We start from the raw sequence: 21,253 nt of genomic DNA, 5'->3' as shown, positions 1-21,253 counted from the left end.
TTTAGACCTGTTTCATCTCTCTTTTTGACCAATTATTAGCCAAGTAATGTTGTCATTTCCATACTGACTCATGTTTCTACTGAGTGATAGTATGTGAGTATGCAAACATGCACTTATATGCTATGCATTTTTATAATATTCGGTTGTCCTAGGCTCAATACCATTTTATAAAACTTACACTATTACTTATAATAGACAAAAACCTCACACAAAAGTGACAAAAAGATAAGTTGTGTCAATGTTAAATGTGAGCTTCTGCTCTTGATTGGGGAACATAAATCTGGTAAGTACTGAAAGTGGTCTATGTCACTGCTACTCAAAATGATGGTCCCTGGACCACTGCGAGTCTCTGTGCCATTGGCTCCTGGTTCTAACAAGTTTTGATGTAAGGAAGAAACAATTGTACCTAATGGGCAAATATTTAGTATCAGTCCCTGGCATATTGGAAAACAACACTTGCTAGTCCCCCACATCAGAGCCCAAGAAGCATTGGTCTAAGTGACCTGTTAATAATATATTGAAAATGAACAATACACAAAAAATTAGCTGAAAATGCAGTATACATTTCAGTGATACTGCTAATGACAATGTGTATTTTAGGGCAGAGGAAAAGAAGGAAAACGATTTTATTTTCATATTGCACATTCATTTATTAATTCAGCTATAATTTTGTTTAAGAATATATAGCTAGTTTTTCAATTTCTACAATTTATCAAAGCAAAGGACATTAAGGAGAAATATAACATACAATTTAAAGGAGTAATTAAAACAGTATATAATCCAAATTCAAAGTTCTTGTTTTTAAAGTATCAATTATTCAGTGCTATGTCCTAAAGACTTGCTTAAATAACTTGAATTCAGAAATTAGGAGAGCATAAAATGAAATTGTACCTCTGAACACAATATCAACATTCCCCTGTAAAAAATCTATACTGGTTGTTGAAAAATCCTTACATCTAATACAGAGGTGACTCCTGTAAGCAAAGTTTGTCTGACTTAATGTACAGGAAGATACTTAATTATGTATAAGGAACAGCATTGTAGTTTACAGCAAATCACAGTATGTTATATATATTTCTGCATCATTATTTGTTACTAATTTCCAGTTTGCAAGGCATATCAAGAAATCAGAAGGTCAAAAAACACCAAAGGTTGAATTACAAATCTCAATATATGGCGTAAAAATTCTAGATCCAAAAACAAAGGTAAGAATCTTATGTTCTGGTTTTTTTCCCCTTAACTTTTTGACCCAGGAAATCAAATCCATTTCTACAAGTGACTTAACTATGATATATCTAGCTTGTTGGCATCCAAGAGGCTGTTTACTTGCTATTACTGTGCTCATAAAAACACATAGCAGACAGTGAAGAATGTAACTGAGCTCCCATGATAGTGTCTCCCAGGAAACAAATGTAAAATAACTATATTGCATAGCCTTACTGAGCAGAGAATTACTGAATTCCGCATATTTCCACTTCATGTACAATAATCATCATAAGATCGGTGAAAACAAATATGATACTTTCAGTCTCTGCTCTAAACTTACTTCTTTTTGTCCTCTGAGGGCCATATAATAAGTATTTGTTTGTTTTTTAAATGCTGGGAAGAAATGAAAGCAAAGCATGGGGAAATAAGGATGAGGTTTTATGGACAAAGGCAGGCAAACTGGTCTTTCAACCCCCATCCCACCCCACAGATAAAAATCATAATTTATTCAAAATTACATAGCCACCTATACATCCAATAAACCACAGAAGTTCACCTAATCTGTGCAGTTTAATAAATGTTCTTGTAGTAGAAGGAAAGTAAGGATCTTATCTGACAAATATTGCTTTGCTGGTAAAGTATCAGAGAAGGGGGAAATTCTGAGGAAGGATTGAACTGTGTTAAAGGAAACAAAGAATTAAGCATTGCACAGTGCAAAACTGTATGGCATTTATGCATTTTAAATGAAATGTTAGAGGATTTGTAATTCCAGGCAATGAAGACAGAACAAATACTAGTTCTCTCTCTGGAGTGCTTATAGTAATGAAGAACAACAATAACATCTCCTTAGGGCAGAGAATAGCCCTCCCATACAAGCTGCATATTTCTGCTTGATAACCAGAGCTGCTTTCCCATGATGCTGGCCAGAAGTAACAAAAAAAAAAAAAAAAAAACCCTGCTTAAGCTCTTGGATAGAAAAACAGAAGGAACACCATTAAATATTCTTGTTCTTGCACATTTGCAAATGTTTATTTTCCAAATGGAAATCACCAGCTCTGTGATAGTTTATGTAACAGCAGCAATTAAGCAAGCCATAGGGCACAACCATGATACTGAATGTTAACAGATGCACATGCATTTCACTGCATACTCACGGTGGAACTCCCACAAAGGGCAGCTAACTGTTGTGGGGATCATTTAATAAAGAGAAGCAGGATACTTTTCAGTGTAAGTTATTTTTATTTATGCTTTTATTTATTTGACATTTTGTAACCTTGTTTGAAAGTCTAAGAGTGCGCAACACCATTTTCTACTCTAACGGGCACTATCCAACCTAGCAATAAGCATTCAAGAGGTGTCAAAATCACCCAAAGATATACAGCACCAGCAGAGAAGGAAAGAAGTGGCAATACTTTAGTATTATATATACTTAAAAGTGACTGGAAGTTTTAGTCAGTCCAGCTACATGATAAGCTTAAAATGCTCTTGTTCTTAACTGCCCTCAAGTTGGCCTTGACTCATGTGCATGAGACACCTCCAACCCCCTGTCCTCCACTGCTCTGCTCAAACCCATGCCCTCCCTGATTGAGTCTATCCATCTAGCTTGTGGTCTTCCATTATTTCCCCCCAGAGCCAAAGCTGATCTTAATAACCACTCAAGTAGCATCTACCAGAAGGGGTGCTTGTGAGAGGCTTCCTCACAAGTGAAGAATCTGCTGTGTTAGTGGGCCTTTAAAGAATGAATGAATGAATGAATGAATCTTTATTTATATACCGCTATTCCAATGATCACAGTGGTTTACAATCAGTTAAAATACAACAACAAATCCAATAAAAGAAATCCCCCCACATTAAGCAATAAAATACAAGCGATAAAAATATCCATCATTCAATCACCTTTTAAAACCATTAAAACCAACAATACCAATAACACCAAGGACATCCATTACAGTACAACATAAAAGGAGAAGAGTGGAATTAAGGGACATGGGGGAAAGCAAGACGGAAAAAGTGAGTCTTTAGGTTTTTCCTAAAAGACTCCAGGGAGGGGGCTGAGCGGAGCTCGACAGGGAGAGAGTTCCAAGCCTGCGGGGCCGAAGCAGAAAAAGCCCTATGTGCAGACATCACATATCTCATGTCAGGGACTCTCAAAAGCTGTTTCCCACCCGACCAGAGAGTGCGGGGCGGATTGTATGGGGAGAGGCGGTCCTCCAAGTACCCTGGGCCCAAGCCATTAGAAATGAATGGAAATTACTTCATAATCAATAGAGTGTGGTGAGCCAGCATGGCGTAGTGTCTTGAGCAAGAGACCAGGGTGCAAATCCCTGTTCAACTATGGAAACCCACTTGGTGACCATGGGAAAGTCACCTTTCTCAGCCTTAGAGGATGGCAATGGCAAACCTCCTCTGAATGAATCTTGCTAAAAAAATCCTATGATAGGGTCACCATAATTCAGAAATGACTTGGAGGCACACAACAACAACAACAACTCAATAGAAGCTTTTGTTATTCTCTTATTCTTATGTCTTGATAGAAATATCAAAAATAGTTTTAACTTCAAGATCCTAAGTATAGATAACATTGTCCATATATCAGGAAGAATACAAGCAACATGTGTATTTTTGCACAGAAATCATGTTTTCTGCAAAGACAAATTATGTGGAGTTTTGCCCAGACAATATGTTTCTGTCTAGAACAAAAATGTATATTTCTCTACAGACAAATACTTCCTGAAGCACAAACAGTTTTGGGGAACTGTACAGACATTTTCATATCCTCATCCAGCAGAGAGAATACTGAAGGAATTACTTATTCTTGTAAGAATGCAAAACATACATCTCTAAATCAGTGACATGTTGCAGAGGACCCTCTTTTATTACTCGATGGATGACTGCAGAACTGTTTCATGTATGACACTGAAGGACCTGTCCCCTAATCTAGTGGCAGTCAGCCTTAACTGCTTGCTTCCAGGCATGAGATTTCCTTAACCTTCACAGTTCAATTGGCTCCTTCATTTCTAGAAATACTGAAAAGAAGTGTAGGTTCTAGTTCTAAGCCTGAACAATTATGATCCTCTAGCCCTCTGATTCAGGTCCAATGTTGTTATTGTTTTGTTTTGTTTTGTCTTATTTGTTTTTTAAAGCTCTAATCATTTCAATTATACTGTTGTATAATAAAACAACTGACACAGGGAAAACCAAGACGGCTTTTTTTTTCTGGCCAGATTGTCAAACTACCCAGCTTGGATTGTCTGACTAGACTGAGCTATATACTTGACTAGAGGGGTTGGCATTCTCAGATATTTTACCATCAGGATTTGTTGAAGTGATCATAACAGCCAGATTTTGTGTTTGTACATGATTTATTTAACATCTCTTTTGAGTAGGATGTTATGATGACATATGTTAATCCTCATTTGCTGTAGATTCCAAGATCCTATCCTTCTATCTGAAAAAGTGATACTGCCAGCCTCCAGTTACTACATTAAATATGCAGACATGTCAACTGACAGAACATTATGTACAGCAGTAAGATGTTTGTGCAAAAACTACTTTGAGTTTGATCCAGAAAAAGAGTCAGTGACTAGAGCTAGTTTCTGCAATGGAACATCTTGTGTTTATAGTTCTTTGCCTTGTGCAGCTGAAAATTGGACCCAGATGCCTATACAGATTACAAACATGTCTCACAGACCAAATGTAGTGGTGTATAAGATCACCATTTACTATTACAAAGCAACATTGTAGGTGGCCATTGTGAAATACACCTCCTATATAGAATATGATTATTTCTAGTTGGAGAGGATTTTGTCTCATTCTAGGTGCCTGGGTTAGGACATGTTCAGTATGCAAAATGTGACGAATATGCAAAATGTAATTCATAAAGTGTAACTCCAAAATTATTGTTTGCAGGAAGTCCAGCACAACTGTCAGCTCCATAGGATATCATTTTGTGCTGATGACAAAACCGACAAAAGGATATTCACTTTCATATGCAAAGATTCTGAATCAAATAAGCACTTGTGCTATGTCTTTGACAGTGAAAAGTGTGTAAGTATGCCCTATATGCCTGGTTTACACTAAGATGATTTTTTTAATGCTTAGAATTATTTTCCTTTTAAAATAATTATTCTAAAAACAGAAAAGAGAGCAAAGCATGCCAAAATTCCTATCTCTGAAACTACATTTTTCACATAGCCTTATAACACTGACAGTGTCATAAGATGCTTTAACTATTGTTGATATATTTTCCTACATTGATATGTAAGATTGCTATTACCTTTTTAAAACTCTTGTCCTGATCTTGCTAAATGAAAAGCTGGCCAGCATTGCTCAGAATTTCTTACTGGAGCTAGCATACATGCCGCTCAAAATAAGGGTTTCCAGCCTGAACCTTGGGATAGGGATACTGAGTGCTTAGATAGGGAAACTCTGCTGCAAAATGCATGAACAGAGCATATGAAGCATGAAAGTTGCATGTGTGCACTTCCCCTTACATCCTAATTTAAAATTCTAGGTAGTAATAAGCAGGTTTGAACTAGGCCTTGTTTTCAAATTCAGAGAAATGCATAAAACAAAAGCTCATGCCCTTGACAACAGTATATATATTTTATATCAACTGGATTCACAGTGCAAAAGAACCTGTGAAGAATGGCCCTCTGGATTATACTGGGGAAATGTTTTGCCTGTTACTTGATATAGAGCTTTGATTGTTGTAGCAGAGCTTGGAAAATTTACTCTCTCTTCTTTTTTCACTACAACTGCCCAAGTCCCCCAGCCCGATTGGCGAGGATTAATATTTTGGATATTTCCATTTTCTTAGAAAATTGTGTCCATATTTACTTCTGCCTCTGCTTCTAGATAGTGGTGCATTTTACCAATATGAAGAATGCTAACCTAGCACCCATGTACAAATAAGTACACATGTCACAGAATTATTCCACTATTGTGACTCAGTAGTCCAGTTGTTAATGGGAAGAGAGCACTGGTATTCAGTAGTATACTACTCTGAGTGAATCATGTTCACTGGTGAGAAGACATCATACAAATGTTCACATAAATCAGGTTCCAAATCAGGCCTAGGACATTTACCAGTGGAATCACTCCAGATCTAGCCAACTGGAGTTCTCTCAGAGACAAATAGATTACTTACACTTGTAGTGGGCCTGGTTCAAAAACAGTTCCACAGTTGTGCCAAGTCTTTGTCCCATTTCAATATCCTTCATCTACCACCACTTAAACAGAATACTGAACAACATGTTCTTTTCATTATGGTTTGCCAGCAATGCTCTGAATGTAGTTTTTCTGCCTCCAGCACTTGCATTTAAAACAGATTGGTGCAAGTTTTTCATTTGTAAATCGCTCCTTCCCACATAACCTGATGTTATAGTTGGACTGTCTCACAAGAAGTCATATAACAAGTATGTTGTAGACATATTTCAATTAGAAATAAATTCCTCTAAAAACAATGGTTTGCGCAATTAATGTATTAAGTATAGGATTCAGTCATAATTGGTATGGCTGTGGACACCATGACATTTACCACTTATAACCATTTATTAAAGTAAGTCATGCATTGCACAGTTCAGGCTTCCTTCCATTGTAATTTGGATAATACATTCTTGGTTGATTCAGTGACTTGTGCACTTATCATTCTGTTAATTTGAATCATTTGCCTAGATGGCTATAGATAATGAACTCATATGTGCTTCTTTTCTTGGTCACATAAAATTGACTTCACATATTAATGGTAATATTTGCTTTATATAAAGGCAGAAGAGATAACTTTAACTATTGGTCAAGCATTTGACCTGGCTTACAGGAAGTTTCTGGAATCTGGAGGAAAAGATGTTGAAACAAGAAAACAGATTGCAGGGTTACAGAAACGAGTAAGTTACACAGCCTGTTGTTTTTTCTTAGTTTAAATAATGTTTCATTTAGATTTTTAAAATATTGTTGGAATATAGCAGAATAAGCATGATAAAAATCCTATCCTTTTATTTCATAAGAAGTAAGTTTAATAAATGTAGGTGTAAACCAGACCTTGTGGAAATTTCCAAATCAGGAAATGACAGGACTTGACACAAAGCAAAAGAAAAGATGAGAAGGCCATCATGAGGCTACATGTTTCTAAGTAGTTCCATTAGAAGCAAATTAGGGCAATTTCAAGATGGCTATTCAGCAGAGAAATCAAAGACTAATTTTCATTAATCCATCAGGAAATACCAAATTGGGCTGCATTTGGACCTGCAACAGAATGGATTATTTCCCATTACTGATGAAAGTCTCTTTGACACAGCATAGGCTACCATTAGTAGAATAGGACGGAAGGTGATTTCTGACCATTTTCCTGCCTCCTCTTTCTATACTACACACATACATACACATATCCCCAAAAAATGTTCTGTGAAAAATTAGGAGAGAGCCTGTTCAGTAGTGTGTGGGGTGTGATTTCTTCTATCATTGAAGGGATACAAATTGGGCATACTTTCATTTTTTAAAATTAGGATTAGAATGGACATTTGCTGAACAGAACGTACATGTGAATAGAAAAACTTGACCACGGAGAAAGCCATTGATATATACAATAAAGCAAATATGATATAATAGGCATCACTGAAACCTGGTGGGATGAATCTCATGATTGGAATGTGGAAATAGAGGGGTATAACCTTTTAAAGAGAAATAGGCCAAACAGGAAAGGAGGAGGAATAGCACTATATGTCAGAGATATTTACACCAGTGAAGAGATCCAGGACATCAATCATGGAAGCCAGGTGGAGAGCATCTGGATAAGAATCAAAGGGGAGGGAAACAACAAGGATGTTATGGTGGGAGTCTACTACAGACCCCCAAGTCAGACTGAGGAATTGGATGATATCTTTCTAGAACAGATGACCACACAGTCAGAAAAGAGAGATGTAGTAGTGATGGGCGACTTCAACTATCCTGATATTTGCTGGAAGTCAAATTCAGCAAAATCTTCAAGGTCTAGCAAATTCCTCACTTGCCTGGAAGACAATTTCATTGTCCAAAAGGTGGAAGAGGCAACAAGGGGGTCAGCTATTTTGGATCTGATCCTAAACAACAAGGATGACTTGGTTAATGGGGTGCAAGTGGTGGGATCATTATAGGTGGAAGTGACCATGTTCTCCTGGAGTTTGTTATACAATGGAAAGGAGAATCCAGGCATAGTCAAACACACATTCTAGACTTTAGGAGAGTGGATTTCAGTAAACTTAGAGAAGTATTGAGGGTGATCCCATGGTCAGAAATACTAAAAGGGAAGGGAGTTCAGGACGGATGGGAGTTTCTCAAAAGAGAGATACTGAAGGCACAATTTCAAACAGTTCCAGTGAGAAAGGAAAATTGGAGGTGTCTCAAGAAACCAGGATGGATGACTAAGGAACCTTCAACCGAGCTAAGTTTGAAACGGAACATGTATAAGAAATGGAAAAGGGGGGAAATCACAAAAAAGGAATTCAAAGAAATAGCAGGCATTTGTAGGAGTAAAGTCAGAAAAGCTTAAGCGCAGAATGAACGCAGGCTTGCTAGAGAGGTTAAAAAGAATAAAAAGAGATTTTTTGGATATGTCCGCAGCAAAAGGAAGAAGAAGGAAATGGTAGGGCCACTGCGTGGAGAAGATGGCAAAATGCTAACAGGGGACAGAGAAAAGGCAGAATTACTCAACACCTTCTTTGCCTCAGTCTTCTCAGAAAAGGCAAAGGGTGCTCAACCTGAGGATAATGGAGCAGAGGACAGAACAGGGGAATTTCAGCACAGAATAAGTAAAGAGATAGTAGAGGAATACCTTGTTAATCTAAATGAATTTAAGTATCCAGGACCAGATGAACTACATCCAAGAGTACTAAAAGAACTGGCAAATGTAATATCAGAGCCATTGGCAATCATATTTGAAAACTCCTGGAAAACAGGAGAAATCCCAGCAGACTGGAGGAGGGCAAACGTTGTCCCCATCTTCAAACAGGGGAAAAAAGAGGATCCCAACAATTATCGTCCAGTTAGTCTGACATCAATACCAGGAAATATTCTAGAGCAGATCATTAAACAGAGAGTCTGTGAACATCTAGAAGGCAATGCCATAATCACAAAAAGTCAACATGGGTTTCAGAAAAACAAGTCATGCCAGACAAATCTGATCTCTTTCTTTGATAAAATTACCAGCTTGGTAGATGAAGGGAATGCTGTGGATATAGTATATCTTGATTTCAGTAAGGCCTTTGACAAGGTTTCCCATGATATTCTTGCAAACAAGCTTGTAAAATGTGGGCTAGACAAAGTAACTGTTAAATGGATCTGTAATTGGTTGACCGGCCGAACCCAAAGGGTGCTTAACAATGGCTCTTTTTCAGCCTGGAGAGAAGTGACCAGTGGGGTCCCACAGGGCTCTGTCCTGGGCCCAGTGTTATTCAACATCTTTATCAATGACCTGGATGACAGAATTGGGAGCATACTTATCAAATTTGCAGATGACATCAAATTAGGAGGAATAGCTAATACTCCAGAGGACAGGATCAACATTCAAAATGATCTGAATAGACTAGAAAGCTGGGCCAAAGCTAACAAAATGATATTCAACACAGAGAAATGTAAGGTACTGCACTTAGGGCAGAAAAATGAAATGCACAGATATAGGATGGGGAACACCTGGCTGAATGAAACTACATGTGAAAGGGATCTGGGAGTCCAAGTAGATCACAAGCTGAACATGAGTCAACAGTGCAATGCGGCAGCTAAAAAGGCCAATGCAATTTTAGGCTGCATCAATAAAAGAATAGTGTCTAGATCAAGAGAAGTAATAGTGCCACTGTATTCTGCTCTGGTCAGGCCCCACCTGGAATATTGTGTCCAGTTGTGGGCACCACAATTCAAAAAGGACATTGAGAAACTGGAGCGTATCCAAAGGAGGGCGACTAATATAGTGAAAGGTGTGGAAACCTTGCCCTATGAGGAACGACTCAGGGAGCTGGGGATGGTTAGCCTAGAGAAGAGAAGGTTAAGAGGTGATATGATAGCCCTGTTTAAATATGTGAAAGGATGTCATATTGAGGAGGGAGCAAGCTTGTTTTCTGCTGCTCCAGAGAACAGGACCCGGAACAATGGATGCAAGCTCCAGGAAAAGAGATTCCACCTCAACATTAGGAGGAACTTCCTGACAGTAAGGGCTGTTCAACAGTGGAACACACTCCCTCTGTGTGTAGTAGAGTCTCCATCCTTGGAGGTCTTTAAGCAGAGGCTAGATGGCCATCTGCTGGGGATGCTTTATTTTGGATTTCCTGCATGGCAGGGGGTTGAACTGGATGGCCCTTGCGGTCTCTTCCAACTCTATGATTTTATGATTCTAAGATACGTGAATTATTAAGTGGACTATGCAGGCCCCATTTTCATTCCACATCTGATTAGCAATTAGCAAAATGTGGAATCTTATGCAAAGTAATTCTATGTGTTTTGCTTATTGATACTCAGGTATAGTTTAAATATAAATAGCTATCTTTACTTTCATAAACAAGGGAAAAAATGCAGATGCTATTTTTCCTTAGCTCACAGGTTGTGTAGAATTTGGATTTTTCCTTGTACAACACCTAATTATTCATTTTTCTTAGTATGATTGATACAAATTTATAAAGTAATAATTACAGTAGTAATGACCACTTTGAGAAGAAGCAGTAACGTAGCCAAAGCGTACATCTGGAACCCCCTTCTGTTAATTAATGTTAAAAATAATATCAACCAAATGTAATATAATCACAAAATATATGGTCCTTTCCACATCCCTGGAAGAAAGATATTTTGTAGATGAATTTCAACATATTGATTGTGTACAGGCCTGTTTACTGAATAAAGGCATACCTTTTATTCCATGATTACTTGTTATTCTAGGTTTCTTCAAGAGTATTGTGATTGTTCATTGATTTCCCTTACTCCCAACACCATTGATGAATCTGCATATTGACTCACCATTCCATTAACTGCCAGGTTTTTTTCCCCCTTTTTATTTAGATTAATGAATTAGAAACAGAAAATATGGAGCTAAAAAACAAGGTACAAGATTTGGAGAACCAATTAAGAATAACCCAAGTACACACGTCACCAGTAAGTACCTGGCGAAAACTCCCCCCCCCCCCCCAGCAAATGCACTATAACTTAAATATATTTCTCACCTAGTTTGCTTCATAATAAATTTAAAGCATTTTTTGCTGATTGACCTAACTAACTCATGGTGATTTCAGTGTTTAAGTAACTCTAAGATTGTGACAAGCCAAAAAAGGAAGATTTAAACTCATGCCATCAACCAGTTAATTTTATGCTTCATTTGCTACTGCTGTCCATGTATGCTAACGGAGCATGCAGTGTCCTTCTCATAAATAATACAAGGGAAGTTTGGGAGAGCCTCATCTTGGGAACCTAAATGGATTTAAATTCAGAGAATAGGGCTTGATTTGTACTAGAGGTCTGCAGAATTCAACTTTATTTCAGTGCCAGGACTCAACATTAAAATATGTTAAGTAAAGAATAAATGAAACTGCTCCTATATAGACAGACAGTGTATCCCCCTAATTACTGAGTAACTACAGAAAATGTATAGACTTTATAGCTTAAGAGGAAAGACATCTTGATCCAAAGTCAATTTGTTCTTTTTTCTTTCTTTTTTCATAGAAATTAACCATAACAAGAGAATTAGCTATGGATTTGGGTATACCTGCTGCGCCTGAATTTTTGTCACAAACATATGGTTACTTACTTGTTTGTATGTTTTTTGTGCAGTGCCCTTAATCCCTTCCAAGACTTTTCTGCAACTGTGTATGAATTGGGATTCCATATTAGCTTCCTTGTAAATCACATAGTTTCTTTACTGTTTGAGATACAACTTGGCCGTTGAGGTTTTTCTACTTATTCTTGTTTCGGTGCATGATTGTGGATGTAGTAGAATTTTAAAAAGTAGTATCTCAATTTAAGATGATAACAATATGGCCTGTGGTGATACTACCCATATTGCCTAATTTTGTCGGCTGCATTTAAAGTACAGATGATCCTTGAGGCTTCTCTAGCACTGGCAGGCAGTTAAATGGCAATGTATCTAAATAACATCCAGAATCCCAGAGTATACACATCTGTGAAATGGAGCTTCATTTTGAAGGTTCACACAAATTTTTTGTATTCCTGCTTAAGTGTAAGCTAATGTTTGCTGTGTGTTTTTCCTTCGTTTAGTGCATTATTTTAATTAAAATTATTAATATTGTCAAAACCATTTATTTTTGAGCTCCTGTCCTTCATATAGCTATGTCTAGTTTAGTCCTTAGTAATTGTTTGTAATCTGTCAAATCATGCTCCTCATGTAAAAGTATAACAATTTCATAAATATTAAAGATGATTAAAATTAAGAGATCTTCTCAAGATTAGTTTTCCATTTAAATATTCTCATTTGGAAAAATAAATGTAGTTGAAAGTAGACTAATGAATAGAAATAGAAATGTATGAGCTTTTGGACCTACAGGGCTGGAATGTTGATGAGGACTAGTATTGCTGGAGACCAGTGCCACATACACACACATGCATACACATATTCAAATATATCCCAGCATATCAGGATTGGCAAATTTCAACCTCCACCCTCTCTTTTCTTACCATAAAGATTTGGGCTGAGTGTAAACCTTCATCCTGCCATCACTTATAATCTCCATCTGTTACTAAATGAGAAAACAATGGAATCTTCAAAGTGGGGTCACAAGGATTGTGAGACATTTTTACTTCCACCATTCTCCAAGTGATCTTGCTGTAATTATTGAAAATACTCTTTTGCCATTGCTGCTAGTGGCGGGAAAACAGTCTTGGAAGCAGGATCGCTGTGGGTGATAGGAACACTTCCACTTCCACTACTAGCCAGAAATTCCAATGAGGATGTCTGGGAAATAGGCAGAGTGGAAGCTTCTACCTCATTCTATAGCAATAGCAAGTACATTTCTATACTGCTTATCATTGTACTTAAGCATTCCCTAATCGGTTTCCAACTGTAAGCTAATTGCCCCCAACAATCTGAGTACTCATTTCAGTGACCTCGGAAACATGCAAGTCTGAGTTGAGCTTCAGCCTTTTGGCTGGTATTGAACTCGCAATCTTGTGGTTTGTGAGTGAATGGCTGCAGTACAGGCATTAGCCATTGCGCCACCAGGGCTCATTCTGGCTGTATGCTTTGTCTGGTGATCTCACCTACCAGCACCCATGAGACAACAAGATTACTGGCAGCTAAAAAGATGTTGTTCAGCTCTCCTTCCACCTCCCTCCTCTCCAGTGATCCAGACTGAGACTGATGTCCTGTGGAACAGCATTTTCTCCCTGCCATGCAGTTTATCAGCTAAGCAGTGGAGGTATTAGTTGGGGACAGAGGTACACCAGGAGCATGGACCACAGGTTCTACATTCCAGAAACATGAATGGTCTTCCATTCATAAATGTGTGACCTTGTTAGTAATGGCCAAATCATATCTTATAATCCATTCAGTCTTAGCCAAATCTATATCCTTTGGTTGTAACAGAATTTTTTTGTCAATAAAAGGGTCACTCATAAAATATGTTAAGTATGAAGAAGGATTCAGAGAGCAGTAAGTCTGAAACAAGTTATGAGAAATGAAGAAGAAATGTTAAGTAAAAAGTAAATATCAGAACTGAAGTTCTGCTTCACAACTGTTTACTGCATTTTACTCTATCACATTAGATAGATTTTTCTTGATTTTCCTGCCTACCTCTTAGTTCTTCATTTTCTCCATCTGGTTAATCTTTTTCATTTCCATTCCTTCTCCCTACTATATTACAACTTTCACATCATTCTTTCTAGTAACCATCTTGATTTCCTGTTTGTAGGCTTTCCTCATGCATCTATTCCTGCACTCTGCTTCTTTCCTTCTTTCCTTCCTTTCTTTTTTTCTTTGGGGCTTTCTACATGCATCCATGCATACCCACACTGACTGGCTGAGCTGAGTTTGATCCTTTTTTTCTGGGGGGTGGGGCATTTGAGGCACCTTCCTACTGTAAATTTTCTGTTTTCCAAATATCTGAGCCTTGGAAGCTGGAAGTTCTAAAGTGTAGGCTCCATATTAATTCTTGCATTTCAATAATATTTAAGATAGCCAGTAACACAGAGAAAACGTAGGTTTCATCTTAGAAGTATAGTTTTTAAGGTAACAAAGGAATTGCACATTATAGGTATTAAAATTTGTGGTGGGTGTATCATAAACTGTGATGTGTATTGGTCTCTGCTAAAGTGACTAATTTAGAAAAGTTGGAGACATAAGAATAAAGGATTTAAAACCTGGGATATGAAAATGTTCAAACCTTGGTCATTTTAATTCTAGTCTAGTAATGGAACCCATCTGTTCTACAGCAGATATCAATGACTTCCAGTAAATGTTAAGAAAGCTACTTAGAGAGAAGATTCCATAATTCCCTCACCTCTTTGAAAATGGTGATTGTCACTCCCGCTTTTCTGACCTCCCTGACTGCTTCCTATATATTCAGCACAGACATCACTTTTGTTGTTGCTGTCATTCCAACCTAAGGATGAGGGAAAAAAGCTCTCTATAGACATTTTAAGAATATAATAAACTATACGTAATCATGTTTTTACATATAGAAAACCAGCCCCCACTCCCTCTGCTTGTTTAGAACCACTATAGCTAAATGGATGGGAGAAGCAAACAACCCCCAATCCCTCATGTAATTCTTCATGGAGACATTATAGAAATGGTCTCCTCTGCACAAATGTTAAATATTAATTGCTAGCGTTTTCCACAAGGTATTCCATTTCTCATTTCTCATTAATAACACTGGCTGTGATATTTGTATTATACTTCAAACTCTAGGAAAATATTTGGCTGTAAGCTTCAGCAAGTTCAAAAACACATTACTCATCAAAATGTAATGTGAGAAAGCTCTGTGTGGTTCAAATTTTACATTAAAAATGAAACAGCTACTTTCTGTTCAGTGAATTTTTAAAATAATTTTTTTAGAATTAATATTAATATTATGTTATTAGAGCTTTGGCATTCTTTTTAGTGAAGATATTTTCAATTATTTTTTAAATGGCTTAATCAAGTATATATTGTTAAACTGGCTGCTGCATTTGCAAAATAAAACACAAGTGAAAATTGTTATGAAATACAAAGGCCCCATAGGATTCACGGTGCAGTGGATATGGTATAAACTCTCACTTACCCTTACTCTATACCTCCCCCATAAATATATTCATTCCTAAATACATATATATAAGCCACTTTGGGTTCATAGTGGGTAGAAAGGTGGAACAGTAATAATATAAAATAAAATAAAAATCCAATGCTTCTCTCATGCACTGACCTTGCAGTGCAATAAACATAATTTCTGTATTCACCACAACCTCAAAACTCCATCACATCCACCTACAGTCCATAAATACTTCTCCAAGCAAACTGTGTAATAATAATGGGCTATCACAGAAGATTTTCATGATGTTGTAGTTTCTCTTACTTTTACTCAAGCAAAGTTGTTTGTGGCTGTACACCTCCCCCCCACAAAAAAATGTGGTTGCATTGATGTCACCCAAGTTCACTTAGTTCCTCCATTTTAGCCAACATTTAAAATAAAAATTCTCACTTTTAAAAGGATGCTTTTGGTTAGTAGTCCTAATTTTGTGTGTTGCTTTTCCTGTCTTTAGGTTTTAAAACAATGCTTATTTTCTCAGCTATGTCCGTAGGTAAGGTTTTTATTCAGGCAAATGGATAAAACACCCACACACCCACACACATCCTTTCAGGTCTACTAAGTCCAACATTTTTTTTCTGAGCTAATTTATATGTAGAATCTGAAGTGTTATTTGTTATTGTACCATATGTACATTAATGGCAGGTTTGTGTGTAACACAGATTGATGCTGTTTCTACCATTTCCTGAATAATTATGTAGGCAGCTAAAATTGTACTGTGGTTGTTATAATGTGGTTTCCATCAGTGGCTACAGAACAGAGCTGTATTTTTCAGTCCCCCAACAAGGGAAGATTTTTATTTGATTTAAGCAGGGCTGCACATGAGCAAAGAGTTCAAGAACTGCTGAAAGTACAACCATGACTGTCCAACATGTTTTAGCAGGGGTGTTTCTTGTTATCAGCTTCTTGGATTCATACATCGGTTTTCTGTTACTCTTCTTTCATTGTTGATTTCCCCCCCTTAAATTTGCTTTGGCATTAAATCAGAGAGCCTCCCAGTGTTTGATCCTAATCATTTGTTTGTCTTAGGCCAGTACAGTTTTCTATGTTATTGCCCCCATATGGTGGTGCTCTATCCTTCATACCTCAGTATGGGTTTAGGTTCTTAAGAGGATTGTTGCATTCATACCAAATCAGTATCTAGATGGTAGTTGACATACTTTAAGCAGCATTTTTCCATGTGTCCTAAACTGATAACATATTTTCCAGCCAGTATTTTTGGGGATCTGTGTATACAGAATCACTGCTGCCAGTTCATTTGCAGTTATGATTTTGGCAGTTAAGGAACTGAATAATATGTATTTGAGCCAGCCTTGAACTGTAGAAAAGAAGAATTGCTAGTGGGTGTTTTTAACAAGAGCCCTGTGGAATCTTCCTTTGACGTCTGAGCATGCCAACAGCTGCACCTTCAGTCAAGTTGTTCGTACTTATCCTTTGCTCTTCCCAAATAGCTGGTTATGGGCCTTCTGACCTGTAGTTCTCATCTTCTAGCACTATCTTTTGCTTCATTTTGGATTGTCCAAAGTGCCTCCTTCTTTCCATTATTAACAAGAGTTAACATAAGTGCCACTCCTTGTACCATTAAGTGATCTTCTGGGAGTGTTACAACCCACAGCTGCTATTGGCCTGCAGTTTTCACTCATTGCATTAAAAAGTTTGATTTTAAGGTTGCTCTTTTCAAATGTCAGCATTATTTCCCCATTTGTGTGCCCCTGTGTTTCATGGTGTTATAGTTTACATTGCACTAGGTGTGATATAATAAGATAAGTTAAAAAAATGCATGATAACATTTTATTACTTTCTTGACATGTAAATACATGCACCTTTTTCATATACTTTACCTGATTACTGTGTTCTACCCTTCATTTCCCATGCTCTTTCCTTCGTTCTATTAGTATACACAGGAGTAAGAGTGAGGAGGTCATGTCTTCAGATGGCATCATATTATTTACAGTGATTAAAAACAACAAATTGTATAAATTTCTCTAAAATCATATATCCAAATGGTAAATAAGTTCAGTGTAAGCAAAATAAAGCAAATATGTATTGGAGGAGGGAGGAAGCCAGTTCATGTATATGATGATGGGATCTGAGCTGGGAGAGACTGACCAAGAATAGGATCTTGATGTTACACTAGTAGATTGCTCAAATGAAATTGTTGACTCAGGGTATAGCTGTTTTTTAAAAGGCAGATTCTGTATAAGGCATAATTACAAAAAGAAAATGTTGTGCCCTAAGTGGCTATTAATCAGGATGAGAGACAGCATGCCTCTCTATATTAGTTGCTGGGGAATGCAAGACAAAGAGGTACAATTGCATGCAGGTCCCATAGGAAATTGCTTAGCCACTGTGCAAATAGAATGCTTGACCAGATAAATCTATGATCAGAGCAAATATGAATCTTCTTACATTCTTATCCAGTGACATTTTGATAATACAATGATATAGGGAAGGGAGGAGTCAGTTCCATGTATTAATCACAGCCCAGGTAAATTAATTAGATACATTTTAATCACCTGTCCGAAGATTTTATCATGAGTACCAGTTTTTCTGAATAGCTCACCCTGAATAGTTCACCCTAGCTCTTTCAACATTTTAATTCGACAGGATATAACATTGAATGAGCCCTCTCCTGTGAATGTGCTCTTTATGGTTTCCTTTGTAGAAAGTAGATATTAAGGTATATGCAATGTAATTGGAGTAATTACTCTTTCCAATGCTTTCTACTGTAATCTTGTGATCAGAGGAAGAAAGACAGTTAATTACATAAGTGTTACCTTTTACCTTTAGGTATACAGTTCTATAAATAGTGGACTAGGATTTTATTTCTATTTATTGACTAGATTTTCCAATAGTATGTACTGTATTTATAAGTCCCACATACTGAGGGAAGAAACCATAGGGGCAAAGCAGACTGGCAGGAAGAAGAAGCCAGAAGCTGGTCCTAGGGCTGCAGTGAACACATGCTGTGACTCCAAAGGCGCCTCCTGCTGTGGCCCCAAGAGGAGTTGGAAAGATTTGCTCCTTCTGGCCCTGGTTTTGGGCTGCCTTAGGTGTCCCTGGCTCAACCCTAGGGAGGCTTCTGGGAGCTCCAGGGGGCATGCATCATGTAAACACCACAACCCCAGAGTGACCAGAAGCCACCCCCATCTGCCATCTGTTTCGGGCCTTAGTCAACTTGTATGCTGTAATAGTTTTCTTTTGTATCTGTGGTGAGAAAAATGGTTTGTGAAGTTATAGTAACTACACAGAATGCTGGACTGTGCTTTAACCACCCAACCATGTTTGCCTATTATATTCAAAACAGTTGCAGACACGAGAATGTGCAAATATATTTGGTACGTGTGGTTATTTTTGTGGATGCAAAAAAAAAAGGGGGATTAATTTTTAATTTAAGTACTTTTTTAAAAAATGAACATATTCAACTTGCTTCTGCCAGAAATTGATTACTGATTGTTGTTGTGGGATAAGAAAATTCATCTTTATGACCAAAACAAAAAACAAAAGAAAGCAAAAGCCACAAAACAAAACTAAAAATACAAAACAAAACAAAAGTTGAATATCAGTTTGCAAGCGATATTTTTTAAAATGCACTTTTTTTCTTTTCTTGCCCTTCTCTTACCACTTTTCTTCCTTAGAATATTTTTCTCTTTCTGTGATTCCTTTACAGCTGCTGCACATACAGTCTGATTATGAATGCCACATGTTTCAAAGACCCTCCACCTTTTTCTGGTGTAGCAATGAGGATTCTACTCCTTGTTTAGATATCTCTTCCATTACACTCACCCCTATGAGCTCTCCTGACTCCAGACAGTCATCTGGACTATTAACACCACCACCTTCCAAAAGTGGTCTTCCAAAGCCAGTCCATGAACACATCATCCCGAGACCTCGTGTAATCCGGCTGAGCACAAACAGTCCTTTTCCCCCAACTTTTCTATCTTTGTTGTATATGGATTGTATCAAAGTGCTACATTTTGTACAGTGGTTAAAGGACAGACCAGATGTGTTTCATATTCTTATGAGTAATACAAAACCATTAAACATTCTTTCTTACATCTTAACTCTAAAATAACACTGTATGTCCCCAACACTTATCAGAGATTTCTCTCCTTTAAAAATGGAAGTTAAGGTCCATAGAGGTGAAAGTTACTTAATTCTAAATTGGTTTGTTTAGACTCTCAGCCTAAACAATCTCAGAAGTTAGTGGATAATTATGACAAAATTGGTCATACCATGTTTCAAGAAAAGAAGCACTTTATATAAGGTAAAATGAAAAATAAGAGCAGGTCCTATCTTTCAAGATCTGTGATTGGGAAGTATAAAATTTCAGGAGACAGTGGAAAATAAAAAGAGGCAAGGAGGCTATTATTTATTTTTTCAAAGTTCATTTTAACTCTGTGCAAAATGAAGAATGCCCATTGTTTATTCCAAAGAGGAGTTATTTCATGCTTATTGATTTTAAAAATGGGCTGATACAACATTCAGTTTCCATTTGCAATCAACAGTTGGCTGCCTTAGGAAACATTTAGGCTTTCTGCATGATTTTACTCAATTAAAATGCTTCTCATGGTCATTCAGTCACTGCTAGTGCACATTTCTCTGAAAATAAAAATCATTATCTAACAGAAACAGAAATAAATGAGTATGTATTTGCAGTGTATGAATGGAAGAAGACATGGTTTAAAATATATGGTTGTTATTAATTTGTCTTAATTTTCAAAAGCTTTGTGACTTTATTGTCTCTAGAAGGTTTTCACAGTAAATATTTATTCCTTGTAACATATATTGATGTTTGTTTTGGCTATATGTGAGAGCTATGTTTACAAATCCATGGGTTATTTGTTTACCGATGAAATGCCTTATAATGGCTAAGAGTCCAAGGAGCTACTGAGAACTCCTTTTGCTTAAGGAACTATGTGTGTTCAGTGAAACCTCTAACATAAACTGTTATTAAATGTTTTCTCAGTCACCAAACTACCTCACTTGTTTAGATTTAGATTCCATTCAGATTAGTGGGGGGAAATTACAGAACAATCCTAACTGGGCTGGAGACTGACAAGATAGATACACTGTCTCATCCCAAGTGGATGATATTTTCTCCCTTTTCTCTCATCAGAACATTTTCCTGGGGGAGGAAATTATTCTGTACTGCTTCCTGGGTGGTATTGTTGATCCAAACTGGAAGACTAGAATGTTTTTGGATGCACCAGATCAAAAGCAGGCTGTAAGCTGATGCTGGAAGGTTCACAGATGTATGCGATATTTGCTTCCTGAGAGCATGGCTAGATCCTAACTCCTCTAGAAATGTAAATAGATGTATTAAGGTTACAGGTGTAGCCATTTACCTGTCCCACTGATTTCAGCTTGAAGTGAGTTCAGCTAAAGGTAACAGGGATGCAGTATCTTAGTGGTTAAGACACTAATTCTGATGATTAGAAGGTTGGCAGTTTGAGGCCCAAGTTTTTCATGATGGGGTGAGCTCTTGTCAGTAGTCCCAGCTTCTACCAACCTAGCAGTTCGAAAGCGTACGAATGCAAGTAGATAGATAGGTATCAATTCTCAGTAGGAAGGTAACAGCATTCAGTGCAGTCATGCTGGCCACATGACCACCTGAGCAGTCTTCAAACAACGCTGGCTCTTCAGCTTAGTAAGGGAGATGAGCACTGCCCCCTACAGTTGGCTATGACTAGAAATTCATGTCAAGGGACTACCTTTGCCTTTAAGGGAGAAGTAAAGACATTTATGTGTTGCAATGGGCTTCATCTTTTTATGTATTCTTTTAATTTTCTTTTATA

The 21,253-nt window shown here is 37.3% G+C and overlaps 1 protein-coding gene across 8 annotated transcripts in view; it reads left to right on the top strand.

The window, feature by feature from the left end:
- GULP1 (GULP PTB domain containing engulfment adaptor 1) overlaps positions 1-21,253 on the top strand; it is a 198,181-nt gene that overhangs the window by 157,924 nt on the left and 19,004 nt on the right. For 5 of the 8 annotated variants that reach the window (XM_089502035.1, XM_089502031.1, XM_089502034.1 and 2 more), the window contains 5 exons: positions 1,107-1,205; positions 5,116-5,253; positions 6,975-7,091; positions 11,224-11,316; positions 19,126-19,350. In XM_089502035.1, coding sequence (XP_089358161.1) covers positions 1,107-1,205; positions 5,116-5,253; positions 6,975-7,091; positions 11,224-11,316; positions 19,126-19,350 — 672 coding nt within the window. The remainder of the gene's footprint in view (positions 1-1,106; positions 1,206-5,115; positions 5,254-6,974; positions 7,092-11,223; positions 11,317-19,125; positions 19,351-21,253) is intronic. The other 3 variants (XM_089502038.1, XM_089502036.1, XM_089502037.1) reach the window with 1 other exon arrangement.

This window comes from Sceloporus occidentalis, unplaced genomic scaffold, assembly GCF_023333645.1.
Source record: "Sceloporus occidentalis isolate IW3139 unplaced genomic scaffold, rSceOcc1.0.p SCAF_191, whole genome shotgun sequence".
NCBI lineage: Eukaryota > Metazoa > Chordata > Lepidosauria > Squamata > Phrynosomatidae > Sceloporus > Sceloporus occidentalis.
The sequence above is the reverse complement of the archived record's forward strand: the minus strand, read 5'-3'. Positions and strand labels throughout refer to the sequence as shown.